Source organism: Labrus bergylta, chromosome 1 (assembly GCF_963930695.1).
Source record: "Labrus bergylta chromosome 1, fLabBer1.1, whole genome shotgun sequence".
NCBI classification, from domain to species: domain Eukaryota; kingdom Metazoa; phylum Chordata; class Actinopteri; order Labriformes; family Labridae; genus Labrus; species Labrus bergylta.
This window is the reverse complement of record NC_089195.1, coordinates 16,164,939-16,189,938: the sequence shown is the minus strand read 5'-3', so window position 1 is coordinate 16,189,938 and position 25,000 is coordinate 16,164,939. Positions and strand designations below refer to the sequence as shown.

At 38.8% G+C, this 25,000-nt stretch overlaps 2 protein-coding genes across 2 annotated transcripts in view; both read right to left on the bottom strand.

The window, feature by feature from the left end:
* Window positions 1–9,718, bottom strand: part of LOC110001356 (uncharacterized) — a 15,451-nt gene extending 5,733 nt beyond the window's left edge. The window contains exon 1 of the mRNA XM_065955001.1: window positions 9,504–9,718. Coding sequence (XP_065811073.1) covers window positions 9,504–9,717 — 214 coding nt within the window. The 5' untranslated portion in view covers window position 9,718. The remainder of the gene's footprint in view (window positions 1–9,503) is intronic.
* Window positions 9,719–11,709: 1,991 nt separating this feature from the next.
* vps37c (VPS37C subunit of ESCRT-I) lies at window positions 11,710–22,561 on the bottom strand. The gene is made up of 5 exons (XM_020656844.3): window positions 21,982–22,561; window positions 19,519–19,628; window positions 17,503–17,674; window positions 16,679–16,761; window positions 11,710–16,578 (listed from the first exon to the last, which is right to left on the bottom strand). Exons 2-5 carry the CDS (start codon window positions 19,609–19,611, stop codon window positions 15,877–15,879), a joined length of 1,050 nt encoding a protein of 349 aa, XP_020512500.1. The 5' UTR covers window positions 19,612–19,628; window positions 21,982–22,561; the 3' UTR covers window positions 11,710–15,876.
* Window positions 22,562–25,000: the final 2,439 nt, after the last annotated feature.

The window sequence follows — 25,000 nt, the reverse complement described above, 5'->3', positions numbered from 1 at the left end:
GTTTCTACCAACACGCAAACTGTCTGTATACAACCTGACAACACGTTAACAATAATATACAACTAATGTGTTCAGAGGGAAGTGTTATAAAGATTGAATGATGTTTTTCTAACCAGCATTGAGAGTAATGTATGCACACAGAAATATTTAAACTGAATGAATCATTAAAATAATCCCTGTAATATATTTGATTTATTTTCTGTAAACGGCAAAACTATTCACCAACCTTTTCATCAATTAATCAATCAATTTTTATTTGTATTGCGTCAACTTATAACATAATTCATGAACACATGAAAAACTTTGTTTCTTAAAGAAAAGAAAAAAAACATTATTATCACCTGTCATGTCTAAAGTTAATAAAGGGAGTAATAACATTAAAGTCATTACGTTCGTGATGACTTCATTTAATTTCTATGGATTCTGTATATGTGCGGTGTGTATCATTTTTTTTTACAGTGTATCGCTGTTAATCAGAGGTTAACTTTTAGTTTTCATCTAACACAAAAGCAATCAATTCCCGGAGAAGTTTTCTGATGTTTATTGTTTTTTTTGCTATTATTTTCTCTGATCTAAAACAAAAAAAAGAAAGTTATTAGATGAGATATATATTTTTTTCTTCCTCAAATTCTTCACAGATTGTGATTGTGAACAGATTTTGTAAACGCTGCTGTACAGCATTGCTGGAAACAAAGTTACGTAGTTGACAATAAAGAGTATCTATCTATCATACCAAGAATCTGTACTTCCAAACTGAAGGTGATAAAGTAAATTAAATGTTAAGAAGAACTTTAACTGTTTCAATTAAGGCATTGATAAAGAAGAATATAAAAAATACAGATTTGTTTTCATCAGATATCATTAAGTTAAAGAATCATGATCATTCAGAAATTAAACACAAAGAAAATATTTTATTATACTAGTGTACACAAATGAATCTTTTCCGTTAAGAAGTGATTAGAAAACATGATTTCACACTACTGTCCAAAGTTTAAATTATATCATTTATTTTTCATATTTTTTCTGATAATGTTTGTGATGACTGATCTGAAGATGAAGAACACAATCAATCAGTGTTTTTCTCTCTCACTTTTGTGTTGTCCTGTCATTTTTACACATTTTATATCACCAAAATCGGTGCGTCGTAAACCAAAGAGATGTTAGTCAGCCAAACAAAGTATTCAAATGTTGTGATGTATAAAAAGTAAAAACACATTATTTCAAAGAACATATTTGGACCTAAAACATTTCTAATATTTTTAACGGTGATATGAAGCAACCTTTTGCTGAAAATGTAACGATATATATATTTTTTTCATTTAATAATGCAGTTTTGAATGCAAGTTCTGTTTTCTGCTCATTATTCTCCAAATATATAATTTATGTTTCTCATTTTTGTCTGATCAAGTTTGTGCCGAGTCAATCATCTCCTTTTTTTAAACACATTTTCTAATACTTCATATCACCAGATATGTACGTCCTCAAATAAAAGATTATGTCGATAAAATATGAAAATTCATAAAATATGTTAAACGTTGTCATGAATCAAAAGGTAAAGCTGAGTTTTGCCTCACTTATTAAACTTTTTTTTTTTTTTTTTTAGCATATTCTTAATTTAGGTGAACAATTTTTTGGAACTTAATGATATTTTTTAAATTCAGATCAGATGAAACAGGATTTTAAAAAGCGATAATCTCCTAACGTCGCCTGCAGGAGGTTAGTTTACAAAGCATTATAAGTTTTATGTACAGTTTATAAAAACATCTGATTGTTCTAATATTCAAACTGTTGTTTAAATAGTTATATATCAATTTAAAGTAACAAAACATACTTAAAAAGTACTACTTACTTGTTGAGACTCAGTGATGTGTGTGTGTGTGTGTGTGTGTGTGTGTGTGTGTGTGTGTGTGTGTGTATGTGTTTTTCTTTGTGTACTTGTGTGGACCAACACTTGACAAACAGCCCATTGTGACGACTTTCTGATTTGTGTGGATGATTTGTAAAGTCTACCAAGAAAAAGCAGAGAGACATTTTTTTTTTATTTGAGGCTGCTTAAATGTCACTTCTAACACTGTGTGTGTGTGCTGGGGTGTGTTTGTGTGTGTGTGTGTTTGTGTGTGAGAGTATTTTGAGGTTTGGATTCCCGTCAGCGGCGTGTTTTTAAGACGTTTAAACAAACAGTGTCACACAGAATTTGCATTTCTCTGGTTGTCTCATAAAAAAAAAAACGTTTGGTTTCGGTTTACGGAGAAAAATTAAAAAACCCCAAAACCTTTACAAAAACGACGTAACCTTGTCATGACACAAATATATATTTCAGTCCATATTTAAATCTTCAAAAAGATAACTGAATATTTTTTCTGAATCCTTATTTCCTTATTCCTTATATCTTTATGTATGAGTTTATTTAACGTTACATTTTTATGGCATTTAACAGCATTTTAACCATCATATCTCCATATATTCACAGCCTGACATGGTTTAATGCCGTCCACTGACCCGTGACTTTAGAGATTATTCTATCATGAAGTTTAAAAAATGTGAACGTTCTGCTGTAAAATAGGAACATGACAGAGATGCAAATTGTCACATGAGGACACTTTAGTGATGATCTGAATGTAAACACGGTCAGTTGTATTATTTCTAAAAGGACCATCAGTGTGATTTTCATTCCTGTACATTGTTCTGTCTCATAGTCGGAAACAGACATTTTTTATTTGCAGTGTTTTTAAAATCTGTCATTGTAGACTTTCTTCCTCCATACCTGATCTTTGTCACGCCTGTGTCTCTGCTCTGCCTCTTGTTAGATCCTTTCTGACTTCAGTTTTTGCAGATTCTTTTCTTCCAGAATCTGAACAAAAACTACGCTCACTACAGAGCTTTGTCTTCTCTTCACTATTCATGTTGAAGTTTAATTAAAAGTCTCTGTTTTCACTTGTGAAGCTCTGCCTTCACTTGTAATGTTAAACTGAATACAGTTTATTTCACCATCAGTACCATCACACTCTCTGCTCTCTACATGACGAACACTTATTTTAAAACAAACAAATTAAAGATGATTATTTTCCTGCTTTCTTCCTAATTATCTTTAAGAGAAAAAGAAAGACTAGTGTGCGCACATCCAAGCAAATTGCATACTGTACATTGTACAAGGACAAATAAAGTGTAGACTGCAGAAAAAAGAGAACAACCTTTTTTGAAAGCTGGGAGCTGAACAGTGTGCGGACCTTTCTCTTTTTTCTTCTAATTAAGTTTTCATCACAGGTAAAAGAGCTCGTTTGCTTTGAAATCAACATTTTAAACTTTTATTCACTTCATTCCGGCCTAACGTGTTAAACTTTTCAAACATCTCTTTAACACACAGATTCTAAAGTCTTGATTTTATTTCATTTATTTTTGCAAAGATGATTTAATTAAGTGTTTTTGTCTGATTTCACGGGGAAATCTGAGGAGAGAGGATGACTCAGCAGATAGTGACGGCGAGAGTCAAACTGATGCCGCCACACTTTGGAATTTTTTCCCTTAATATTAAAATTGTCAATCACTGACTTTTATTGTTTCTGATGTTTATTTTTACACTTTATGTGTTGTATGTGTAAGGTTTTTATTGTCTTTCAGGCTGTTTTATTCTACTTGTGTGTTGTTCAGTGTTTTTATTGTAAAGCATTTTGAAAAGGGGCTCCATAAATAAAGTATCTTTCTCTTTTTTTATCTATTAAATGATAACGAAGAATTTACAATCTACCAGCTGAGCTAACGTTTCACTGTTTCATCTAAATTATTATTTTATTCAAACATTTCTTATGTCTTATATCTTATTAGTGGATCTTTATGTGGTTATTTGACCTTAAACCGTATATTTGATTTGATTTGTTCAACCTGCTGTTATTTTTTTGCAGTTTATTTCTTTCTTCGTTTTCTTTCTTTAAACTGGTTTCTAACTGGTTTGAAAAGACAAAGTCACCCGAGTCTTTGCTTTCCTTCATTTGCTCCCTAATTGTGTTTGAGTTTAGGATTTAATTGATCACTTTAAAAACTCGCCATAGTTTGATTGTGACCTATACGCAGCGGAGAGGCCAACTTGGTGTGAGCTCATTCACAGCTTCAGGTCCTAAGGTCTGGCCTTTCTTAAATCTAGTTGTAACAAGAGAACACACACACACACACACACACACACACACACACACACACACACACACACACACACACACACACACACACACACACACACACACACACACACACACACACACACACACACACACACACACAGACACACTAATGTGAGTGTTCAGCTCTGAATAAAGTGGATATAATGAGCTTTTCTTCATTAAGCACTTTACACATCTACCCACCATCCAGCACCCTCCATCACTGTCAGAAAAAAGTCCCTGTTTGATCTTTTCTTTAAAAAAAAAAAAGGCTCTCTGAGGAGGCGTATAGCATTCACATGAGGAAATAAAAGTCTGCCCTCTTTTTCTGAATAAACTAGATCATTAGGACCACATTTTTATGAAAAAGTAAAATTCTGCTCTGCTTTTCTGAATTAACGAGATACAGTTTAATCAAGCTACAGCAGAAGCTCTCATTTACAGCAAACATTCCCAGACTGTTGAGTTTAACACCGTTTTATTTTGGTTTGGTTTGAAACATGGGGAGATTCTTGTGTCTTTAGGTAAAATATGACACTGTTATTAGTTTGTCGACTTTGTGCAGGCAACTCAAATGTATGCAGTTCGAACTCAAACCTGGCAGATCACAGCGCCAATAAGACGTGCCTCACTGATATAACCTGATGCTTCTGAAATGCATTCAGGCTGGCTCCGTGCTGACTCAAGAAACATTAAGGCAATCGCTGAAAATACTGAATATTTACGGAGTGCAACTGAGGTGTTGGTGTTGTATTGAGAAACACATCACCTCGTCACTCAAAATTCAGAAAAGATAATCATGCTAATTCAGAAAAACAGGGTAGAATTTTTATATTATAATGTGAATGCAAAAGTCTTCTGTATCTTTAAAAAGCTAAAGCTAAACACATTTTATAATTATGTGTACAGATATAAAATGTTTAGACCCATCATCAGCAGAATAAGTGTTTCTATGGTCCTCGCTGGTCTTTTCTACGGGGGCTTATGAGGGTCAAAAAGATTTGCATTGTAAAATGCATTTTACAAAGTGTATATGCATGCACATATTTTGTAGTTTTGCTGTAGAATGAATTAATCTGCTCTCCTACATGTGTACACGAGTAAAAGGTTTTTGATAGATAAAAAAAGTGTTTTTGTGAAACATTTTGCACACAGATAATTTGAACCTGTTGAAAGAGTTTTCTAGAATGATGTTGTGTTTTTACTTTTAAATTATAAACAGGATATTTTCATCAATTAGGTTTGAGAAAGAAATTCAGATACAAAGAAGTCCTTTCTGTGCATGTGACCTTGAACGCACCAGCTACCTTTAACACACATTTTGTCCCTGATTTTCCACGCGTTATCATTGTGCAAAAAGAAAAGCATTCTATAAACATCTTTGCTTTTTGCAAAGTTAAAGTTCTTCTGTTCATCACAAACTATATTCTGCTGTAGACACAGGTCATGTGATGATAACAGACACTTTTAAAACCTGAATCTCCGTGAGATTTAGTTTGAGAGGTTTGTTGTTTTGTTTGTGACATTTTGCAGAGAATCACAGAAGCTTCAGCAGAGATTAAAAATTACAGATCCACAAAAACATCAAAACAAAAAATCTGTGGGTGAAAACTGAAAAAATAAAGTGTCTGCATGAAGTAATCAACTTTGTCCTCTATTTAAACATGCTTCACAGTTGTTATAAAGCCGCCTTTTCACAGTGAGGTGAGGAAGTGAAAGTTCTGCAGAACCCTGACTGTATGTCGGAGAGAAATCGGAGAAGACTCAGACTGAATTTACTCGCATTAAGAAGTTAAATTATAGATTACACGAGATACGAGGTAGATGGAGTCCTGTATAATGAGGTTTGTAGAAGTGAAGCACACATAAACATAAAGTTTTCACGACACCAGAACTTTAAACTTTGATATGATTCTAGTAAAACAGTTTGATACCACTGCAACAAAAATAGAAGTCCTCGACACCCAATATTGGATAATTTCTTGTTTGTAACGATCAAAAATTGCAGACAAACCGCTGCACAATGTTGTGCACAAAACATTGACATTGTTAGCATTTGCAAAACTTAGACATTGCTTTCTCTCTTTTGGTTAGAATCTGACGAGAGTTTTCTTTTTAAGTTTTGGTACTTTTTGATTCTAGTGATAATTAAAATAACAGATTGTAATGTTTTGAAATATGTGGTATGAAAAGGCCCTCTTTTCACGCCGACTTCAGAAGTAAAACAATAAGCTGTTTTTGTGTTTGGGCGGTTCGTTTACACAAAAAAAGTATTTGCCTGAAAACGGAAAGTTTTGAAAACGGGTTACTGAGTGCAAACTCTTGAAAATGGCACCGTCTTGTAAACTGTCAATACGCTGTTCCTCTGAAGACTAAGACCTTGTGCAAAGGCCCATAAGGGTTCCATTCAATAGCATCGAGGATGTTTGTGGACTACAACAATAATGGCGGATGTCTGACTATTTCCGACGGGCATGACTCCCAGTCGACATTTTCTTAAAATGTACTCGCTTTGTGGTTTAGGGTCGCCTCGTCATCCGTTCACAGGAATGTTTAAGCATTAGCCTTTTCTGCATGTTTACACCTCACTGCTCTGCAGAAGGAAGGCATGTTCACTTTGTTTCATTAGAAACTCACACCACCAACAACTAGCCTGGCATATACAGTAAACTACAGCGTTTATAGGGTTTTTTGCGAATCAGTGTGCATAGCAGCTGTTATCAAAACATTTTTGTAAATAAAAACTACAAACTAGGATTCTTCCTGCAACCTTACTGCATATTGTAGTTGCTATAACACACAACATAAATACTTCAGCTTTATTAAAGTGTTGCTAAATCAGCTTTATTTCCAGACTGTGATCTTTGTGCACTAAACCCAAAAAAGTAATTCAAGTAAATGTTTGGTTATTTAACAACCAATCAGTACGTCAAAGTACATTAAAGTTAAAGTTGTATTGTTATGTGAACCTTCAGTCTTACTGTAAAACTGCACATTATACGTTACAAGCATGATTTTAGCCCGATCTGGCAGACGTACTGCAGGGTTTCGGGACCTTTTGACCCCGGAAATCGATCATTTTATCTCATGAATTGTTCCATAGTGAACGATAATCAAGGCCACATCTGGGTCCCATCACAACGTCCCTGTGCAAAGTCTAGCATGTTTTGAATGAGAGTCAGCATTATTACAGTAGATATGAGCGGAGACAAAGAAAATGGAAGAGCGGAAGAAGAATGATGACGATGCTACTAAATGGAACTACGAGACCGAGGAATATTTTTAATTTAATTTAATTTTTTGTTGATTACAGTCATTTTTCCAGGTTTCGTCTAGCCTAGCCCCTCATGCTTCCAATGTCATAACATCGGTCGTGATGATTAGTCAAGTCTCATTGTGTAGTCTGTCATGTCTGTCGGTCAAGTCACGGCACCAATTAGTGGCTCTGTGATTGCCTAATCTGAAACGTTAACCGTCCGAACTGACAGAACGATTGAGTGATCTGACCTTCTTTAAGAGTCCTGATATTTATGTTGACGAGATTCAAAAGGTTAATTATTCATGTATCTGCAGTGTTTGGAGCAACACGTTACTCTAACTTCACTATTTTGTGGTAACTAGTAATGCATCTTGTTCCTTTTCCGATTTAATACAGCCATTTCAATTAGATAAATTTAAAAGGCACTTGTTACTTTAATTGAACTAACACACGACTACATGAGATTAACGTTTATCGACAGCGATTCAGTGGGGGAGGTCACGCTAACGTCAGTACAGTAGCATCCTGCGTCAAACAACAAGAATAAAGCGGTGCACTGTAGTCTGTGTGCGGGAAGGAAAACTTTATCCACTGCCAAGAATAGTTAATCTAATCTCACCAAGCTAAACAACACGCTTTACTTAACTAGCCGTCAGAGAGCCCGGCGCTGCGAACACCAGACAAGACGAGGCTTGAGTTTAACTCGCCGCCAGCTAAACAAACTGCGAGCGTTGGATATCGTGTGGCATTGCACATTCTGCTCGCTGTCCACAGTGCATCCATTAAATATTTACTTCTTTTCTCTGTAAATTTTAATTTCCCTTGCAAACTGTTTGACATGTGGTGCTCTTGTATCGACGAGCTACAACTGTCAATGCGAGCGACAGGAATGCAAATAGTGGTACATTTTTTCTTTCCACTGTAACTTTTGCTAAATGTTGCTAAAGTGCTACGCTCATGATGGATTAACGCTGGGTCTTTGTTATATGGCAATGAGTAAGGTCTTTTTACCCGCTCTTTTGTAAAATGTCTGGAGACAACACTTGTTGTGAATTGGCGCAATACAAATAATGACTGACTCATGGAAAATGGTTTGTCTGGCTATTTTGCGTTGAATCACTTACAACCTGTTAGGACAGTCAAATAGGAAACAAACGGAATCAAGCTGATTTGGTCGCTGAAGCTCGCTGATGTCGCATGCTGTTTGGACACACTGTAGGCCAGGACTAAACAGACCGATTGTAAGGTATGTTGTTTATGACACATGCTTTATATCAACTGCTGAGTCTGTTGTCTTCAGAGAACTAATTAGCAAAATACCTAAATATTAAAAATGGCTACGATGTTATAGGAACGAAAGAGTTATTTCCTCTCAGACTGCGACAGCAACGTGTAATAATGTGAACATTAATGTGAGTATCAATGAAAAAGAAGGTGCTCCATGTTCCTCTTTTTGACTGGCTGCTCATCTGTAGTCCCTTCATTTTAAACTACAGGCTAAACATACACTTCAATAACCACTTTGTTTCCGTTGTCTTTTTTTTTCTCATAATTCTTAGACTGTATTTTGGTAATATCATCACTTCATTCTCCTAATCTCAGATATTTCACGTCTCATGTGGCGCTCACTTCGTGATACATAAGGACTCAGAAACACAAACAAACTATTTTTAGCAGAATCAATGTCCTCTCTGGTTAGCTTTAGCACTCAGAGCTAACACCAGTCGGCGGTTTGAACAAAAATAAAAGTCCTGAGAATTGTGGTGCCTATAGAAGAAGAGGGCGAAGCTAAGAGCGAAACCCTCACTTTGCCCTCTCCTCCACACAATGCCAACATACTTTTGCAATTGAGACAGTTTTCAAGAGTTTGCTGTGGATTCATTCCTCTCTTGCACACCTGTCTCATGAAACAGATTAGTTTAGTACTTTTTGATACTGTCGATTTTAAATATCAGAGATTGCATCGTTTTAAACACCTGGTATTGAAAAGTATTGAAAGTAAGTGTTAAACATTTCGACAACCTTTAAATTAAAACTCCTCATGTTGGACTAGTTTTTAGCTTTCAGTATAAAATAAAGTAATGTTTACCTACCAGTAGACATGAGGAAAAGAGAGATGGTCAGAACGGTCCTGAGATCCATCATCACAGTAAATGACAGGTGGAAAAAGACAGAGAGAGAGAGAGGAAGGAGAGAGACGAGAGGAAGACTCCTCCTGCACAAACTGTGCAGACAGAGGAAACTTTGCAGAGGAGTTATACTGTGAATCAGTTCATCCTGCTGCACGCTGCACACCTCTCTGCACATTTCCTCCCTTCAAAGAGCTGCTGCACCGGGCGAGCAAGAGAGAGAGAGAGCGGGGAAAAAAAGCTGATGATAAGAAAGGAGGAAGAGGTGGGAGGAAGAGGTGAAGGAAGAGTTACTTAATTCATCTTTTCTGAAATCATGTTTGTGAGTCAGAACTTCAAAACAAATCTCTGAGACGTCAGTGTTTTAATGCAGGAGGAAACAAAATACTGTAAATACTAAATACTGTTAATCTAAACAAAAAAAAACACATAACTGCAAATTTTATTACACAACAATTCTTGTTACCAAAGTGTATGTGTACTCCCTTTTAGCATGTTAGTTTAAGCTAAAGTTTAAAATGTTTAAAGCAATGATCTGCAAGTTTTTCCGTCATACAATTCTTGTTTGAAAGTGGATCTAATAGAAATATCACTTTCAACACGGAAGTTTGTAAGTTTGGCAGCGGGCGGAGGTCATCGAGACAAGCACACTTAGCCCTCTACTTTACGGCACTAGATGACACAGCATCCTTCAGTTACTAAGCAGGCAAATGACAAGGAAGAGGACGGTGACAGACGAAGTTAAAAGAGAAAGGGGAGAGTGACGTGTGTACATCCCTGCAGATTTTATTTACAACAGATTGTGACCTAACATTAGGCTGTATCGTTTTCAGTGTCTTCGTTGTCTCATGTTTAGCAGCTTTACCGGGTGCAGAAAGTTATCTAACCCAAGTGGTCTCTCATGTTTGCATTCAGATAAATAAATAAATCCATCTTAGTTTGTCTCTTTCCTCGTCAATCTTCAAGTCAGCTTGATACGTTTGAAAACTTACAAATCTATCTCAACTAGCATGTTATAAATTACCTTCTCCAGTGTAGCCATTTAGCCACGGCCTGTAGACGTCATGGTAACCAGAGGCGCTGCTTGTCAACAGGCAAGGCAGGCAACTGCTTGGAGCCCCAGGCCAGTTGATGAACATCAACCACAGCAGTGGCTTTAAGTTGCAATGACAATAGGAAACCTCCCTAAAGGGCCCACATCTGACAACACTCACTCATATAATAATAAATGACTGAATGACGCTCATCTAGTCCTAAATATGGGGGAGAGAAACTTTAACGAAATAACTTCCGCTAAATGTTTTTGTCAGTGTCAGATTATTTATAACATACTGAGGATGAACGCTGTTTGGAGGGGCCCCTGTGAATTTATGCCTTGGGCCCTAAAAGTCTCCAGAATCGCCACTGATGGTAACAGTTGAATACACATCAAATACTCCACATGCAAACAGGTTGTAAAAAACGAGCTGCAGCAGGGTCAAAATCCAGCAATATTTGATTTATCGGCCAATATCTTTCGTAGATCTGTGAAATCTGTAGAGAAAGATATATCAAATTTAATGCGTGGTTGATCCCTAAAATGCCGTTATCAAAAACTTGCGGAAAAGATTTACAACGAAGACAAGATGGTCACTCAACTGGAAAGTAAAAAAGAAACAGATTTTCTTGTGACCTAATCGCATTAAGGGCTCCCTCTTAATGAGTTACTTTGTATGTTGAGAGAGTAGGAGATCAGGTTGATTGTTGTCTAATATTATAGATACAAAACAAAGTAACAGCGGACACTGCTGCTACATTGATAGACAAATTATTCACCCATTAATTTGACTGTAAAATAGAAGGAGGACTTCTCATAAAAGACCTAAGTGAACACCTTCAGGTCTTTGCAATCGTTTTAGGCCAACAACACACAAAGCTGGACTGATGTTTATCTGAACGAGGATCTGAACGATGCCTATGAAGGCCTTTGTGCATTACTGTTTATTATTTTGCTCTGTGACAAAAATGGCCCTTTAAAAAAAAAAAAAAAGGTAAGCATTTGGCAAGACATGGATCACAAAAAGGAGAAGCACTTCTTAAAATGATCTGCATCTAAAGAAACGCCAATAAAAGCTTCATTTCTATTCAAATAAAGCAGAATTTTTTAAAAAGACGACTCAGAATGTTTAAGTTTAGATCAACTTCAGTTTAATTATTCACAACCCCGGAAAAGAGAAAGAAAAGAAAAATCTCTTTAACACCCACAGTCATCTTTACCATCATCATCATTATTATTATTATTATTAATATTTATTATAATTCACCCTCTGAATGTTTTAATGCTAAACTCTATTAGAATTCTCTTTGTGCTTCTTCTAAAACACCTCCATCACTACTTCTCCTCCTCCTCAGGTCAGAGCAGCACTCCACACACACACATACGATCACCATGCAGGAGTGTGTCACTGTCTTAAACACACACACACACCTGTCTGCCTGTGTGTGTGTGTGTGTTACAGGTATAGCAGGTGATACAGATGTAAAGATGTCAGCAGCAGGAACAGGTCATCTTTAACTCTTCATGCTCTCCCACAGTGTCCGCACCTCTGCTAGCTATGCTAGCTCTGTTAGCTTCTTTTCAACGAGTCTGACAATCAGGTGAGCTGAAAGAGATCAACTTTAATCCAGGTAACAAATAAAAGAAAGATAGAGCTTTTATTCTATTACCGAAGCAGAGCAGAGAGGTGTGCTGGGATTTGTAGTTCTGACAGAGACTCCTGAACAGACCGTTAAAGAAGGTTATGTTTCCTCTTTATGATTCTGACATGCAGTGTGATGAGTTACAGAGAGTAAGTCTTTGCTCCTGTTTGCTGTTGGACGTGTTAAGGCGGTCAAAATGTTCGATACTTTGATTGTTTTTGACACCACGTGTTTCAAAACGACAAATTCTTGTTTAATGATCGATAGTATCAAAAAGCTTTAAAAAAAAAAAAAAGAAAAAAAAAAAAAAATAGATCTATTCCATAAGACAGGTGTGCAGGAGACAAATGAGTCCATCCAAAAACTTGCTTTCTTAATGCTGGCAACATTTTAGTAAGGAAAATGTTGCCAACATTTTTGTGCAATTTAGACACTTTGCACAAGTTTATCTGTAATTTAAAATAATAAATTTCTCAATATTCGTTGCCTAGGACTTCTAACTTTGTTGCCGTGGCATCAAACAGGTATCGATATCGTTTGATTTCATCGTAAAGTCTGGATTTAAGTTTTTTTTTTTTTTTTTTTTAAGAGAACATTTTAAACATCCTGCTGATGTTTGGAGCTGATCAAACTAAAGTTTCTGACAAAGCTCAGAGACAATGTTTATATAAAACATGATGAGCATGACGAGATGGTTTAACTTTGTGATATTTAAAGTAAGGGAGGAGGATCTATTTTCTCATCAATAAACAGTCTTCATGATTGACTCAGAGCTGATCACCTTCATGTTAACGACACGTCAGACGACTCGTCCTCGCACGCACAGAAAGCTAAGAGTTCAGGTGATCTGTGTCCAGCATCAGTTCATGTTCAGAGAGCGGGGGAGGAGGAGAGGGAGGAAGGGGGTGGATAAGGTGGGACAGGAAGAGGGGCCATTCAGGGTTTCATTCAGACAGACACGCACTAAAAACAGAAACTCGCTCTGATTATGCATCTGACCGTCTAATCCATAGATATAAATACGTACTGTATGTGCCACCTGGGCGGGAGCTGTTCACAGGGTGGCCATCATGGAGAGGGGTAGCCGTGGCTCCTAATGAATGAAATCTAAGACGGCAGGAGGTCTATACACGATTCAAATACTAGCTGAAATGTGAATTATTTTTCTTATGCAGATTGTTTTGTTACAAACATCAGACATTTATTTATGGATATTTGATTGAATAAAAAAAAAATGCAGGTTTTCAAATTCTCTATCTTATCTAAGACTATTGTGATTTCCTTTGTAGAGAATTACTGTACGCCTCGTAAGATTACTGAAGTCTCATATAGAGGCAGATATATTAGGCTATTGTAAAAGTTTAAAATGATTAAATATAGTTCAGATAATTGAAGTAATACATCTGAGGTGTGATAAGCTACCGCTGTATGGTATTAGACCAAGGCCAAAACGTTGGAAGTTCAATTTTAACGCTAACTTTAAAAGAAACAACAATTTAATGAAAGCAAACCAAAAATAAATCGAGAATATGTCTGATATTTTATACTTCTGGAAGTCTTTTGGAAATGTTTTCTTATTTTTCCCTTAGTAAAAACTTTGATATTTGACTCTGTTACTGGTAACTTTCGGTTTTAAACACCCAGACTTGTTTCACAGACAGATCTACGTTTTCTATTCATTTTATTTTTCTACAATAAAATGTATTTGAAAAATGACAAATCTGCTCGTTTTTTTCTGAATTTAAGAGATAATTATCTTGGAATTAGGCAACAAGCAAAGTTTGATTGAAAAACATTCAAACCTGTGTTCTCTCAGCTGGGCGGATGCAGCTCAGCTTGCTGCACAGATATTAGATGTATCCTTAATGACTTAATCCAAGTCTGAAACGCCTTCAGGCTGACTACAGCGGACTCAAGTTACAATCCACTTTCTGCTGATTCTATATATAGACCTCGTGATGTATTTGACTTACAGTATATTTATTAAGAACCTCATCTACCCCTCTACATGATGGCGGCCGCATGAACACATCTCACAAGCGGTCTGTATCTCCCAATGCAGAAACCACAAACTCTGTCAACTATCTGCTCACTGCAGAAAATGAGGCTCCTATGTGGTCACCTGACGTCTTTCCCTAGAGCGAGGAATTTATACTCACTTAAAAGAATAACAACATAATACAAGACTATAATGATTAAAGACAGCATTCAGGTGTGTTAAACCAAAAGGGGAGTAAATATCACCTCAAAGTTTATGTAGGATAAAGTGTTTATATCATCCCCTGTTCTCCCTCTCTCAGCTGGGTTAATCTCCCTCCTCTATGAACTGTGTCTGGATAAACTTCTCTGCTGCCTCAGCTCCTTGAGGTGGACCAGGTCCCAGTCTGATGACCTGTTTGCATGGATCAGTACCAGGATTTCTCTGATGGACACTGACTACCGATGATTTGTTTCAGCTGTGGAGATCCTGTCCTTCTGTCTCCACTGAGTGACAGCTTCATTGTATCTAACAAGTCAGATTTGACTGAGATTGACAATCAACAGGCTGAAAAGATGCTGAAATATCTACATCATGATGGGGATTTGTTAGTTCTGTCTTCAACTGGACCTGCAAATAACTATTAAAATGCTTGTTTGTGTGTGTTTGGTATGACCATTTGTGATGCAACCCAGGATGTCACGTACATTTAAAAATGAATGATTCCTGCACACAGCATCATGATGAATCTGACAACAATTTAGAATTTTTTTTCAGAGTTTGTGTTGTGTCATTGCGTGTCACCTGCGAATCTTATTGACATTTTATAATCTGCCAAATCCTTGAATCTTTCTATGAAATTTAAATGCTATTTTGTTCTGAACACCATTCATACAATATGAGAGGATCAGTCTTTTTAAAAACATATTTAAGCCACCAAACCAGACTCCACTCATTTCAGCCTGGTTTTAAGATCAGGAGGCTGCTCACTCACAGAATCGCTGTTCACACCTGCAAACAGCTGATCTGAAACCAGCTGATCTGACCGAGAGCTTGTTAAGCTTCAGTTCGATCCTGAGAGAAACCAGCTGGGGGCGCTAATGAGCCAGAAAACAGCAATCAACCAATCAGTGCTAGATTAAATTAAATCAAATCAAAGGCTCTTTGGTTGGAACAAACCGAGGGGGGCGGAGGAAGGTGTGTGTGGAGCTGTGCTGCTTCTCTGGCCGTCTGCAGGAGAGAACACCATGACATCACCTGACACCTGAGGGAGTCTGAGTGTGTGTGTGTGTGTGTGTGTGGAAGAGCTGAACTCGACAAAACTCGACATCCAGATTACACTTCATTGATCATCTGAAACAGGACACACAAACATGCACACACACACACAGATGACAGGGGGAGTGTATGAAGAGCCAGATACGAGTGTAACGCAACAACCTGAGACTATTGTGTGTGTGTGTGTGTGTGTGTGTGTGTGTGTGTGTGTGTGTGTGTGTGCGCGCGCGTGTGTGTGTGTGCATATGTAAGTTGGAGGGGGGGATAGTGCAACAAAGAGAAGTAAAGCGAGAGACCTCTGACTCTGGGGGGGGGGGTTAGAAAAGGTAAAAAGACGAGAGGATGGGGAAATTGGGGGGGGGGGGGGGGGGGGGTAGAGATGAGGTGGAGGGGGCGGGGCTCTCAGGAGTACGGCTGGGGGACCCCATGCCCCGGTCTGTACAGGGGCCTCCCTGTGGGGGACTGAGAGCTGGAGTAGGCGGGGCCAGTGGGGTAGCTGTAGCCCCCATAGCTGTAGGAGGCGGGGTACGGGGCAGGGCCGCTCTGGTTGGGAGTGTACTGGCCAAACGCCGAGCCAGGGTGGGGAGCGGGGAAGGAGGGCTGGCTGGGGTAGGGACAGGCGGCTGACGCGGGGGGACCGAAGGCTGGCCGGGGGCCAGAGAAGCCCCCTGCGGGGGTAAAAGGTGAACCGGAACTAGGGTACGGAGGAAACTGTGATGGAGGGTTGGCTGGGCCGGAGCTCGCAGCTGCTGCTGTGGGGTGGTTGGGGGGGGAGATGGGGTAGGGGCTGTAGGGGAGGCCGGCAGTGCCCCCTACAGATGACGAGGCGGTCTGCTGCGAGGGGTTCTGGGGGGCAGAGCTTGGCTGCTGCTGATGTGTGGTCGTCGATGTTGACGTTGGTTGATTCCAGGCTGAGGGGGCGGGGTCCTGGCTGCCCTTTGATGATGTCATGGCGGTTGGAATTCCCTCGCTCCTCTGTCGCAGGATCTCCTGAAGCTTCTCGATCTGAACCCGCCTCCTGTGAGCGAGTGAGCGCAGAGACAGGAAACGCTCCAGGAAGGAGTCCAATGGCAGAGAACCTTCCAGAAACTCATCTGCTAGAGCCTGCACACACACACACACAGTGAGCACATCACATCACTGATACAGAGAGAACATTAGTGTGAGTGAGGGAGTGTGAGTGTGTGTGTTTTACAGTTCTGACCTCTGACTCCTCCTCTGTTTTGCCGCCCTCTGTCTGTAGTCTGGAGAAAAACGCTTCAGGAGACACCTGACCGACCATCCCATCTGAGAGAGAGAGAGAGAGAGAGAGAGAGAGAGAGAGAGAGAGAGAGAGAGAGAGAGAGAGAGAGAGAGAGAGAGAGAGAGAGAGAGAGAGAGAGCGAGACAGAGAGAGCATAATAGAAACTTGTTTTAGTGCAGCACATGACAAACCGGTTGTCACCAGGCTGATGTGTTCACAGACACAGAACATCTATGTGCAGTGACAACATCACAAGGAAGAGTAAATCTTTAACAGTCAAATTCCAAAACAGCGTCTAGCAGCTTCTGTGTGTTTTTTTTTTTTCTTTTGAAAGTATCATGTTGCTTCCAGCCACTATAAAGAAAGAAGGGTTGAGGTTTTACTGTGAACGCAGCTCGATGTCTCCCTCAGGTGGTGATCTGCTCTCTGTTGCTTTGTTTTTTTATAAATGTATATTTGTTTTTGGCTCATGCCGTCTATAGAAAACACTCTGTGCCTCTAGGTTTAAAGTGTGGTACAAAGACATGATAACCCCTGACCTTCCTTTAGTAAACATTGAGTCTATTTCTGAGGCCACAAGCTCTTCACTTCACTCAGTATGAGTTTATAACGTGCCGGTCAGAGCTGAATGTTCCTGACTCTGATCAATCAGCTTGAAGACCACTCACTTTTCTTCCTTCGAGTCAGACTGCAGGATTAACTTATTTGATGTGACATTTTGAAAGACACACAGACAGCTCAGAGGTCACCTGACACCCACCCCCCACCCCCCACCCCCCCCGTACCTCTGAGTGAGCAGTTTTGTCTGTAGTTTTCTCTGATGACCTCCAACTGTGAGTATCTCTCCACTAGCAGCTCCTTCTGAGTCTCCAGACGAGGCCTCATGTCAAGGTTCTGTTCAGCCAGGCTGCGGTTTGACGCCAGGGCCATCTCTCTCTCCAGCTGGATGTTCTGGATCTGAAACGCACACAAATAAAATATAATTTAGTGTTTTAGAGCACACTCACACTAGGCCCGTACCAGTTTACCTTGTCCCCAGTCCAGTGTTTCCCCTACCATTATATTAGGGGGGGCGGCCCTTTTTTTGTAGCTATATTGTTTGACTAATAACAGAATAATAAAGGTCTGATATTGTGACAATGCTCTATGTTCTACTCTAAATTCCCCACACTTGTTATTGTCACATGATCATTTATCTTCTTTTATGCGCTAAGCGATATTAACCAGTGAAACCAAAATGTTCTATTTTTGTGATACTGTAAAACCTGTGATATAAGTCTCACCTGTATATAAGTCAGTCTGTTTTTGAGGGTCTCACAGAGTGAAAAAAGGTTTCAACTGTCTTCCTGTGTGATGATTTTAATTGAGTTCATCAAAGTTTGTGTGCAGCTGTGTACAGTAGCTCTTTCAGTACCATCTGTTTTCACCATATTGAGTTTGTAATCCTGCCAGCTACCTGTAATCTAGTTGAGCTCTCAGCCTAAATAACATTAGTAGTAGTGAAGTACAGACCCACATCCTGTGAGTCTCTCTGCCCACCTCCTCTGGTCACTTACTGTCTTTAATTGAGGAGTCTTTTCAAACCATCAATCCAAAAAGCTTTACTTACTGAACAGCATACCACCATTTTCTTTATATGCAGGATTTTAATCTCTCTCAAAGATGGTAAAAAAAAGACACCACCCTGGTCTGCATCGAATAGGCCAGTTGGCATGCAGTGGGTGATGGAGGCGGCTGCACATGCGGTCATAATGGTGCATTTCTCAGTCTTTTATACGGGTATGTTTGTCTCACCAAGATAAAGGCCACAACCCACTTTTGACAATAAAAGGTTATTAAAAGTGTGCCTTATACACTGAGTCTTGTATTGTTGTGCCCTTCTCTTGTTGTCTAGTTGTTTTCCTGTTTGACTTTAATGTCCGACCAGAACGTTATCCGCTCTGACACCATGTTTCTAGTCAACACCGTCCTGTGATCTTTGTCCTGTTTTACCTACTTCTTTCTCCTTCTCTCTCAATAATCAAAGCCCAAGAAGACCAGTGTTCTGTGGGATATTTGATTGTTTTTTTGTTGTTCAATACGATTTAAGGATGGCTGCTTGAGTTGATCTTATTTCACAGATAAGTGAGAGAAGCCAGATCCTTTGTATTTTCTTTAATAAGATAAATGTTTTATTGCAGCTATAATACAGTTTATTTATGATTTAATGTCGTCCTCAGGCCTCCCTTTTATGTCCACCCCACCTGACTGCTCCTCTGTTGTATTTGAACAGCTAGAAGATTTTTAAAGATCATATTTAAAGAGTTTGCCCAGTCTATGTTGGTTTTATGCAGTGGTGCCTGAAGAAGTGGGTAAACTCTTAATTTTTCCCTGAATGATTTTTTTCAGTGTCCCGTCCACTGGAGGATAAACGGCCTCTGTTACTAAATATGCAAGAGGAGTCTTATGTCACTGTTTGTAAGTGTGTGCTAGGCAATTAGAGACAGAGTGGAGAGTGTCATCACTTCACCATCCTAGGAATTGCAGCATCCTACTGACTATGGTCAATCAATTATTGGTGTGAATCAGAGGAGATACAGAAGTGGCTATACCCTATGGAGGCTGCAAAATAAGTGGGCATACCCCGCATACCTGCGTATACCCTGCACAACACCAGTGGCTGTAAGTTAGTGCCCTTGTCCTCAGACACTTACCTGGCAGTGACAGTGCCAGAGATAGATTAACTAGCCGGAGTTAGTGTAATCACTCGAGCCCTCACCGCCTCTCAGACAGCCAAACAGAAAGCAAGCCTTGTTTTTTACCTCGTCAGACTCCAGAGCCATAGACTCCACCCTCTCTGGCGTGTCCAGGAGCTCCTGCAGCTCTGATTGGCTCAGGTCCTGGAGCTTCTCCATTTGATTTGCCAGGATGGCTGTGCGTCATGAAAAACACAGGAAACAAGAGTAAAAAAAACACAGAAACAGAAAGTGGACAGTATAAGGCCTGACTTCTGTTTTTAAATGTTAAAAAAACAACAACAACATATAAAATAGTCACTATCGTTGTCAAAATTGACAAAACCTTTATACTATGAAATGATACAAAGGGTTTAAAATGATATGATCTCTGTTATTTTAATGATGGATAGTAGTCGAAAAAATGTTTGAAGCTTAAAAAAAAACCTCACATTGGCCATATTTTTAACCAAAATCTGTTGTGAACAAGACAGCACTATCTAAATTGCACAAAATCATTGGCAAGGTTTTGAGGAGGGAGGAGCTGGATACGAGCTCTTCTCCAGCGACTGCCTCTTTTCCAAAAATTGCCCCTTTTTTTTGCAACTTAGAGAGCGTGCAGGAGTTTTTGGTAATTACATTTTTTGGTAATTTAAAACAAGAAATTACCTAATGTTGGACGTCTTTGACTTCTGTTTTTGTGCCGTGGTATTAAAGAGCTATCAATACAATTTGATATTAACTACTACCAAGAAGTTTCTGTTATCACGTCAACCCGATAAGGTACTAAGAACTCAGGAGACACATCTAGGCTAAACAAACCGAGTCCCCACCCAGTATTTAATCTTTTAACTGAGCTGTATCAATACCTCACAACAACAACAACAAAAAGTGCTTACAAATAAGGACAATTTAAATCGATTTGACAAAAATATATATTGAAATACTCTTTTTGACCAGCTGAGGGAGCTACATATATCTAATTGATTTAGGATTTGTAAAGAAAATGTTTTACTTTCAGCAAGTTTAAGACATCATGATTAAAAAGTTTTACTTTTCTAAAGACACATAAAATGATAATTTGCATTTTTATTGTGGGAGTTCAAACCAAAGAATTGTATTTGTTCAAACTAAAAGTTGAAGTTGAGCGGAGTTCATAAAGTGACTTCAATCTCAAAAACTTCAAAATCTTTAAAAATAATTGCAATAAATTCAGTAGCGCCGAGATCGAAAAGCGGCACCTGGCACATGTCACGGCACACATGTCGCTGTTATGCCACGTCATATGGATGTTCCCGTGGCCTGCCGGCAGGGGGCCAGTGCCTTGTCCCACATCTCATGTACATTTCGTTTCCAATGTTGCCAGAAAGCTCTTAGGAGAGCTAATCCCAGTTAAGGTTAGCGTAGCCACCGTTGCCAGTCAGAGTAATCGATAGCAGTGATAGGCTACTTTTTATGGCTTACATGATGGCGTCAACACAGCATTAACCTTTTTACTGACATATGTATGACTGGTGTAGCTGTTGGACTGCATACTGATAACATATTACATAGTTTCACTGTACGTTCTATTGAGCGCTATCACAAAATGTACATGAAACAACTTAATGGTGGTGGTGGAAGATTGGCGATTCTGGAGTAAAATATGAGTGGTACAAGGTGGTACAAGGCGCTGGCCCCCTGCCGGCAAGTCACTGGAGCTTCCATGTGCCGTGGCATAACAGCGATATGCAGCTGTTCTCGAAGTGGCCTATCCATGTGCCGCTTTTCAATCTCGGCATCATTCAATAAATTTGTATTGTAAAACCAGTATCTTGAGTTTAGTGTATCGTTACATCCAATCATTGTCACATTACCAGATTTTAAACTTTGATACAACCCTAGTAAAAAACAACAACATATCAATAACTGTGTTATACAACGGAAACAAAAATAGTTCAGTCTTTAGGGCCTGTGTCCTCGTGGCTGTTATTCATTTTTGATATATTTTATTCCCTTCACAACGAGAATCAAAAGGAGGATGCTTGCCCTCCTAATTTGTCTGGATAATGATCTTAACACTGAGGACAGTTCTGCTATCACAGCTCTGATCAGATACTGAGCAAGGAGGATGTGATCCACTATAATTGGCTGGTTGGACACTTAATATTGGGTAATTTATTGTTTTTGATAAGCAGAAATGGCAGACAGACACCTGCACACTGTCTACATTGTACAAAAACATTGGCAAGGTTCCAACATTGGCATTGTTGTTGTAAATTAGACAGTGCTCTCTCGCTCTCTCTCTCTCTCCGTGTTAAAAAATATGATGAAGGTTGAAAACAAACTAACTAAAATAACAGAGATTGTATGGTTTAAAAAAACACGATGTGGAAAAGTATGAGACATTTTGACAACCTTAGTGTAGAGACCTTCATGTGAGTGAACGTAGGCCACAAACACAACTACCAGTTACACACACACACACACACTCACACACACACATACACATACACATACACACACATACACACACACACACGTTAAACAGTATTTACAGCTGATACTCACACGATGCTAGCAAACCAGACTGACACTGAGTACAGGTGACATCCAACACCTGAGATTTCTCTTGACAGCTGACGTGACACGTCCTCACGATATCACACAGTCTCGACCCGAAACCCCGCACCGTGTGTTTTATTTAACCGGTCAGCTAGCTAGCTAGCTACTCGGTCGATGTCCTGCCGTTTCCGCGTTTGAACGATCCGGTGACAACAACAGTCGGTATGATGACAATGTCAGACACTCAGCAGCCCGTCAACTTCGAGGGAAGCCCAGCGATCAGGCGGCCAAAACCCGGAGCCCTAACCGAGTCTGCTCGGTCCTGGTGATCGATATGTGACGGCTCCGTGTTATAAATACGTTAACTGTGAGAATCTAGCGACTACAGCCAGGTAAAGGTGCGGGGAAACGACAGAATTATCGCTAAAAATAGCAAAGTTTCACTCTACACTGTCAGGAACCGCCGCCATTTTATGGAAGAATTCAAGTGTGGTGGTTTGCAGGGGGGTGTCGGAACAAACTAAAACATTCAGACACAGCAAGTCGGAAAAAATACGTTTAAAATGTGTTTTAAATTCAAAATATTTTTTTTTAGTACATTGAACTCCTACTTTGTAGTTAAAGTGCATAAAATAAGTTATTTTTTAATTGTATTTACTTTAAAACTTCATTTGGCACTGTACTCGCAGTTATATTGTATAGTTTCTGCTTATAATATATCTACACTCATGCACTTTAACTTATGTCAATACATACATTACAACTCTGTTTTTTGCACACTTACATTGAATCTTCCATATGTAATTTACAACCTTCCATATTTAATCTTCCTACTTAAGACTAGTAATGCTTAGTTAAATCCTGGTTGTATATATTCACATTCTTAGTTCTGATATTTTTTAGTGCTCATTTACTTTGTATTTAATATTATATTATGTTTAGATTTGCTAACATTGTGTTTTTTACTCATATTGTGTGTTTGGATAACCTGCTGCTGTAACGCCACAATTTCCCAATTTGGGATCAATAAAGTAATTCTATTCTATTCTTTAAAAGCAGGCTATAGCCTTCTTTGTATACTTGTAAAGGTGTGCTATGTAGTTTTGGTAGAGAAATGTGAAAGCTGGAGAAATGTGCAGATTATGTGGTATATGTTCATAATTCTATACACAAACTGTCCCCGGAGGAATATTTGGTCCCTGTAACACTGAAGGTAAAATGCTACCTGAGAAGTTATCGTGGGGGGCCTGCAACAGTGAGACCGTAACTCTCCTGGTAGTTTTTTTCTAGCTCCAAACAGAGTTCCAGGGACCCATTTTTTTCTTTGAATAAAGTTTGTGTATTAAGTTCAGAAAATAAAATAAAGCACATCTTTGTTTAATTTCTCCAACTTTCAAATTTCACTACCAAATCTACAAAGTGCATCTTTAATGTGCTTACAAAATGTTAAAATATATGAGCATATTATGTAGTGTACCGGTATTTACCGGTTAAATATCTTCAACCAAACATTACTAGTATACTATGAATGCATTTTTAATGTAATTACATATTCATTTAATTATTTCATGAGTATTATATCCAGTCAAGTATTGACATAAATCAATTTATAGGCCTGTTTCTTGTATAGGTTATACATTTATCTATATAGCCTATTATCTGTTCTTTAAAAATAACAAAACAATTATTACGCCTTTTTCATTATTTATGTAACTAAACATATTTTAATAAATGTATCTTTTAGTAAAAAAAAAAAAAAAAATCATTCTATCTACTGTAATTCCAACCATCCCTAATTAATTGTTGTAAATTATTACTTTTCGAGTTTTCTTTGACGACGTATTTCTCTGTTAAATGAGGGCCCGTGTTCCCGCCGTTGTCCCCTACATGCTGTGATAATGGTACGGTCCTGGTCTCAGCTGATATAAGGGAAACCCCTATGTGACGGCTAGGTTCCATCTGCGGCTGTCAGGGTGCCGCAGTTTGTGCTGTGAGAGGCCAAATGTGTAGTTTCTGAGCTCACAGCAGTTTTGTTTGGAGAGCAGGAGCGCTGAATCACACCCTGAGATCATAAAGGGCCTCTGTTTAGTTACAGAGCTGGCTCACACACAGACTGAACCAGGGCTAGCTTAGCCTAGGCTGTAAACAGGAGGCTGACCTGGTTCTCATGAGACTAGCACTCTGCAGTAGGACTGCCACCAGACCAGGATTTTAAACTTTGTCAAACGATATTTATACCTGTTTGATACCATGGCAACAAAAATGTAGGTCATGGACACCCCGATATTGGACAATTTCTTGTTTTCACGCTCAGATAAAATTTGTAAATCTGTAAAATGCAGGTAAAATGGTCTAACTGTTAGCCAGGTACAATTAGCCAGCTGTTCATGTAAAATGGGACAGCTGTAAAGGGCCAGTTGTGCAGGTAAATGGTCTAGCTGTTCAGGAAACATTAGCCAGCTGTTTATGTAAAATGGTCTAGCTGTTCAGGAAACATTAGACAGCTGTTCATGTAAAATGGGACAGCTGTTCAGGAAACATTAGACAGCTGTTCAGGAAAAATGGGTTCCGGTTGAAAGGGTCAGCTGTTCAGGTAAAAAGGGCCAGCTGTTCAAGATTAGCCAGCTATTTAATGCAATATGAAGTTGAACAAACATTTCATTTAAAAGTAGATTTCAAATGAACTGATCATGTTGAAGGTGGTGCAGTGGTTAGCACTGTATACAAATTCAGCCCCTACAGTTATCACAAAGAGATAATGAGCTCATCATGTTGTATTTTTTTTAAATTTCTGCTGTAAAGTTGGACATTTTGACATGGGGATCTATGGGGTTGGACTCACCGTAGGAGCTAGTGTCTGGTGGACACTTGAGAAACTACAGTGTTTTGCACTTTTGGATTGGCATAATTTTTTTAATAACCGGAAGTTTTGCTTGATACACATAATATTGATAAGTTCTCCTGCAGGCTTGGAGAACAGGGAGCAGACACAAGCTGGTCTGCAAGTTCGCCTCTAGATTTCACT

What these genes read in the sequence shown, in the direction of transcription:
- vps37c (XM_020656844.3), bottom strand. Translation starts at nt 19,611, where the DNA reads ATGGAGAAGCTCCAGGACCTGAGCCAATCAGAGCTGCAGGAGCTCCTG. An exon ending in TGGCTCTGGAGTCTGACGAG is followed by an intron (nt 17,675 to 19,518) that starts GTAAAAAACAAG and finishes TGTGCGTTTCAG; the next exon opens with ATCCAGAACATCCAGCTGGA. An exon ending in AAACAGAGGAGGAGTCAGAG is followed by an intron (nt 16,579 to 16,678) that starts GTCAGAACTGTA and finishes GTGTGTGTGCAG; the next exon opens with GCTCTAGCAGATGAGTTTCT.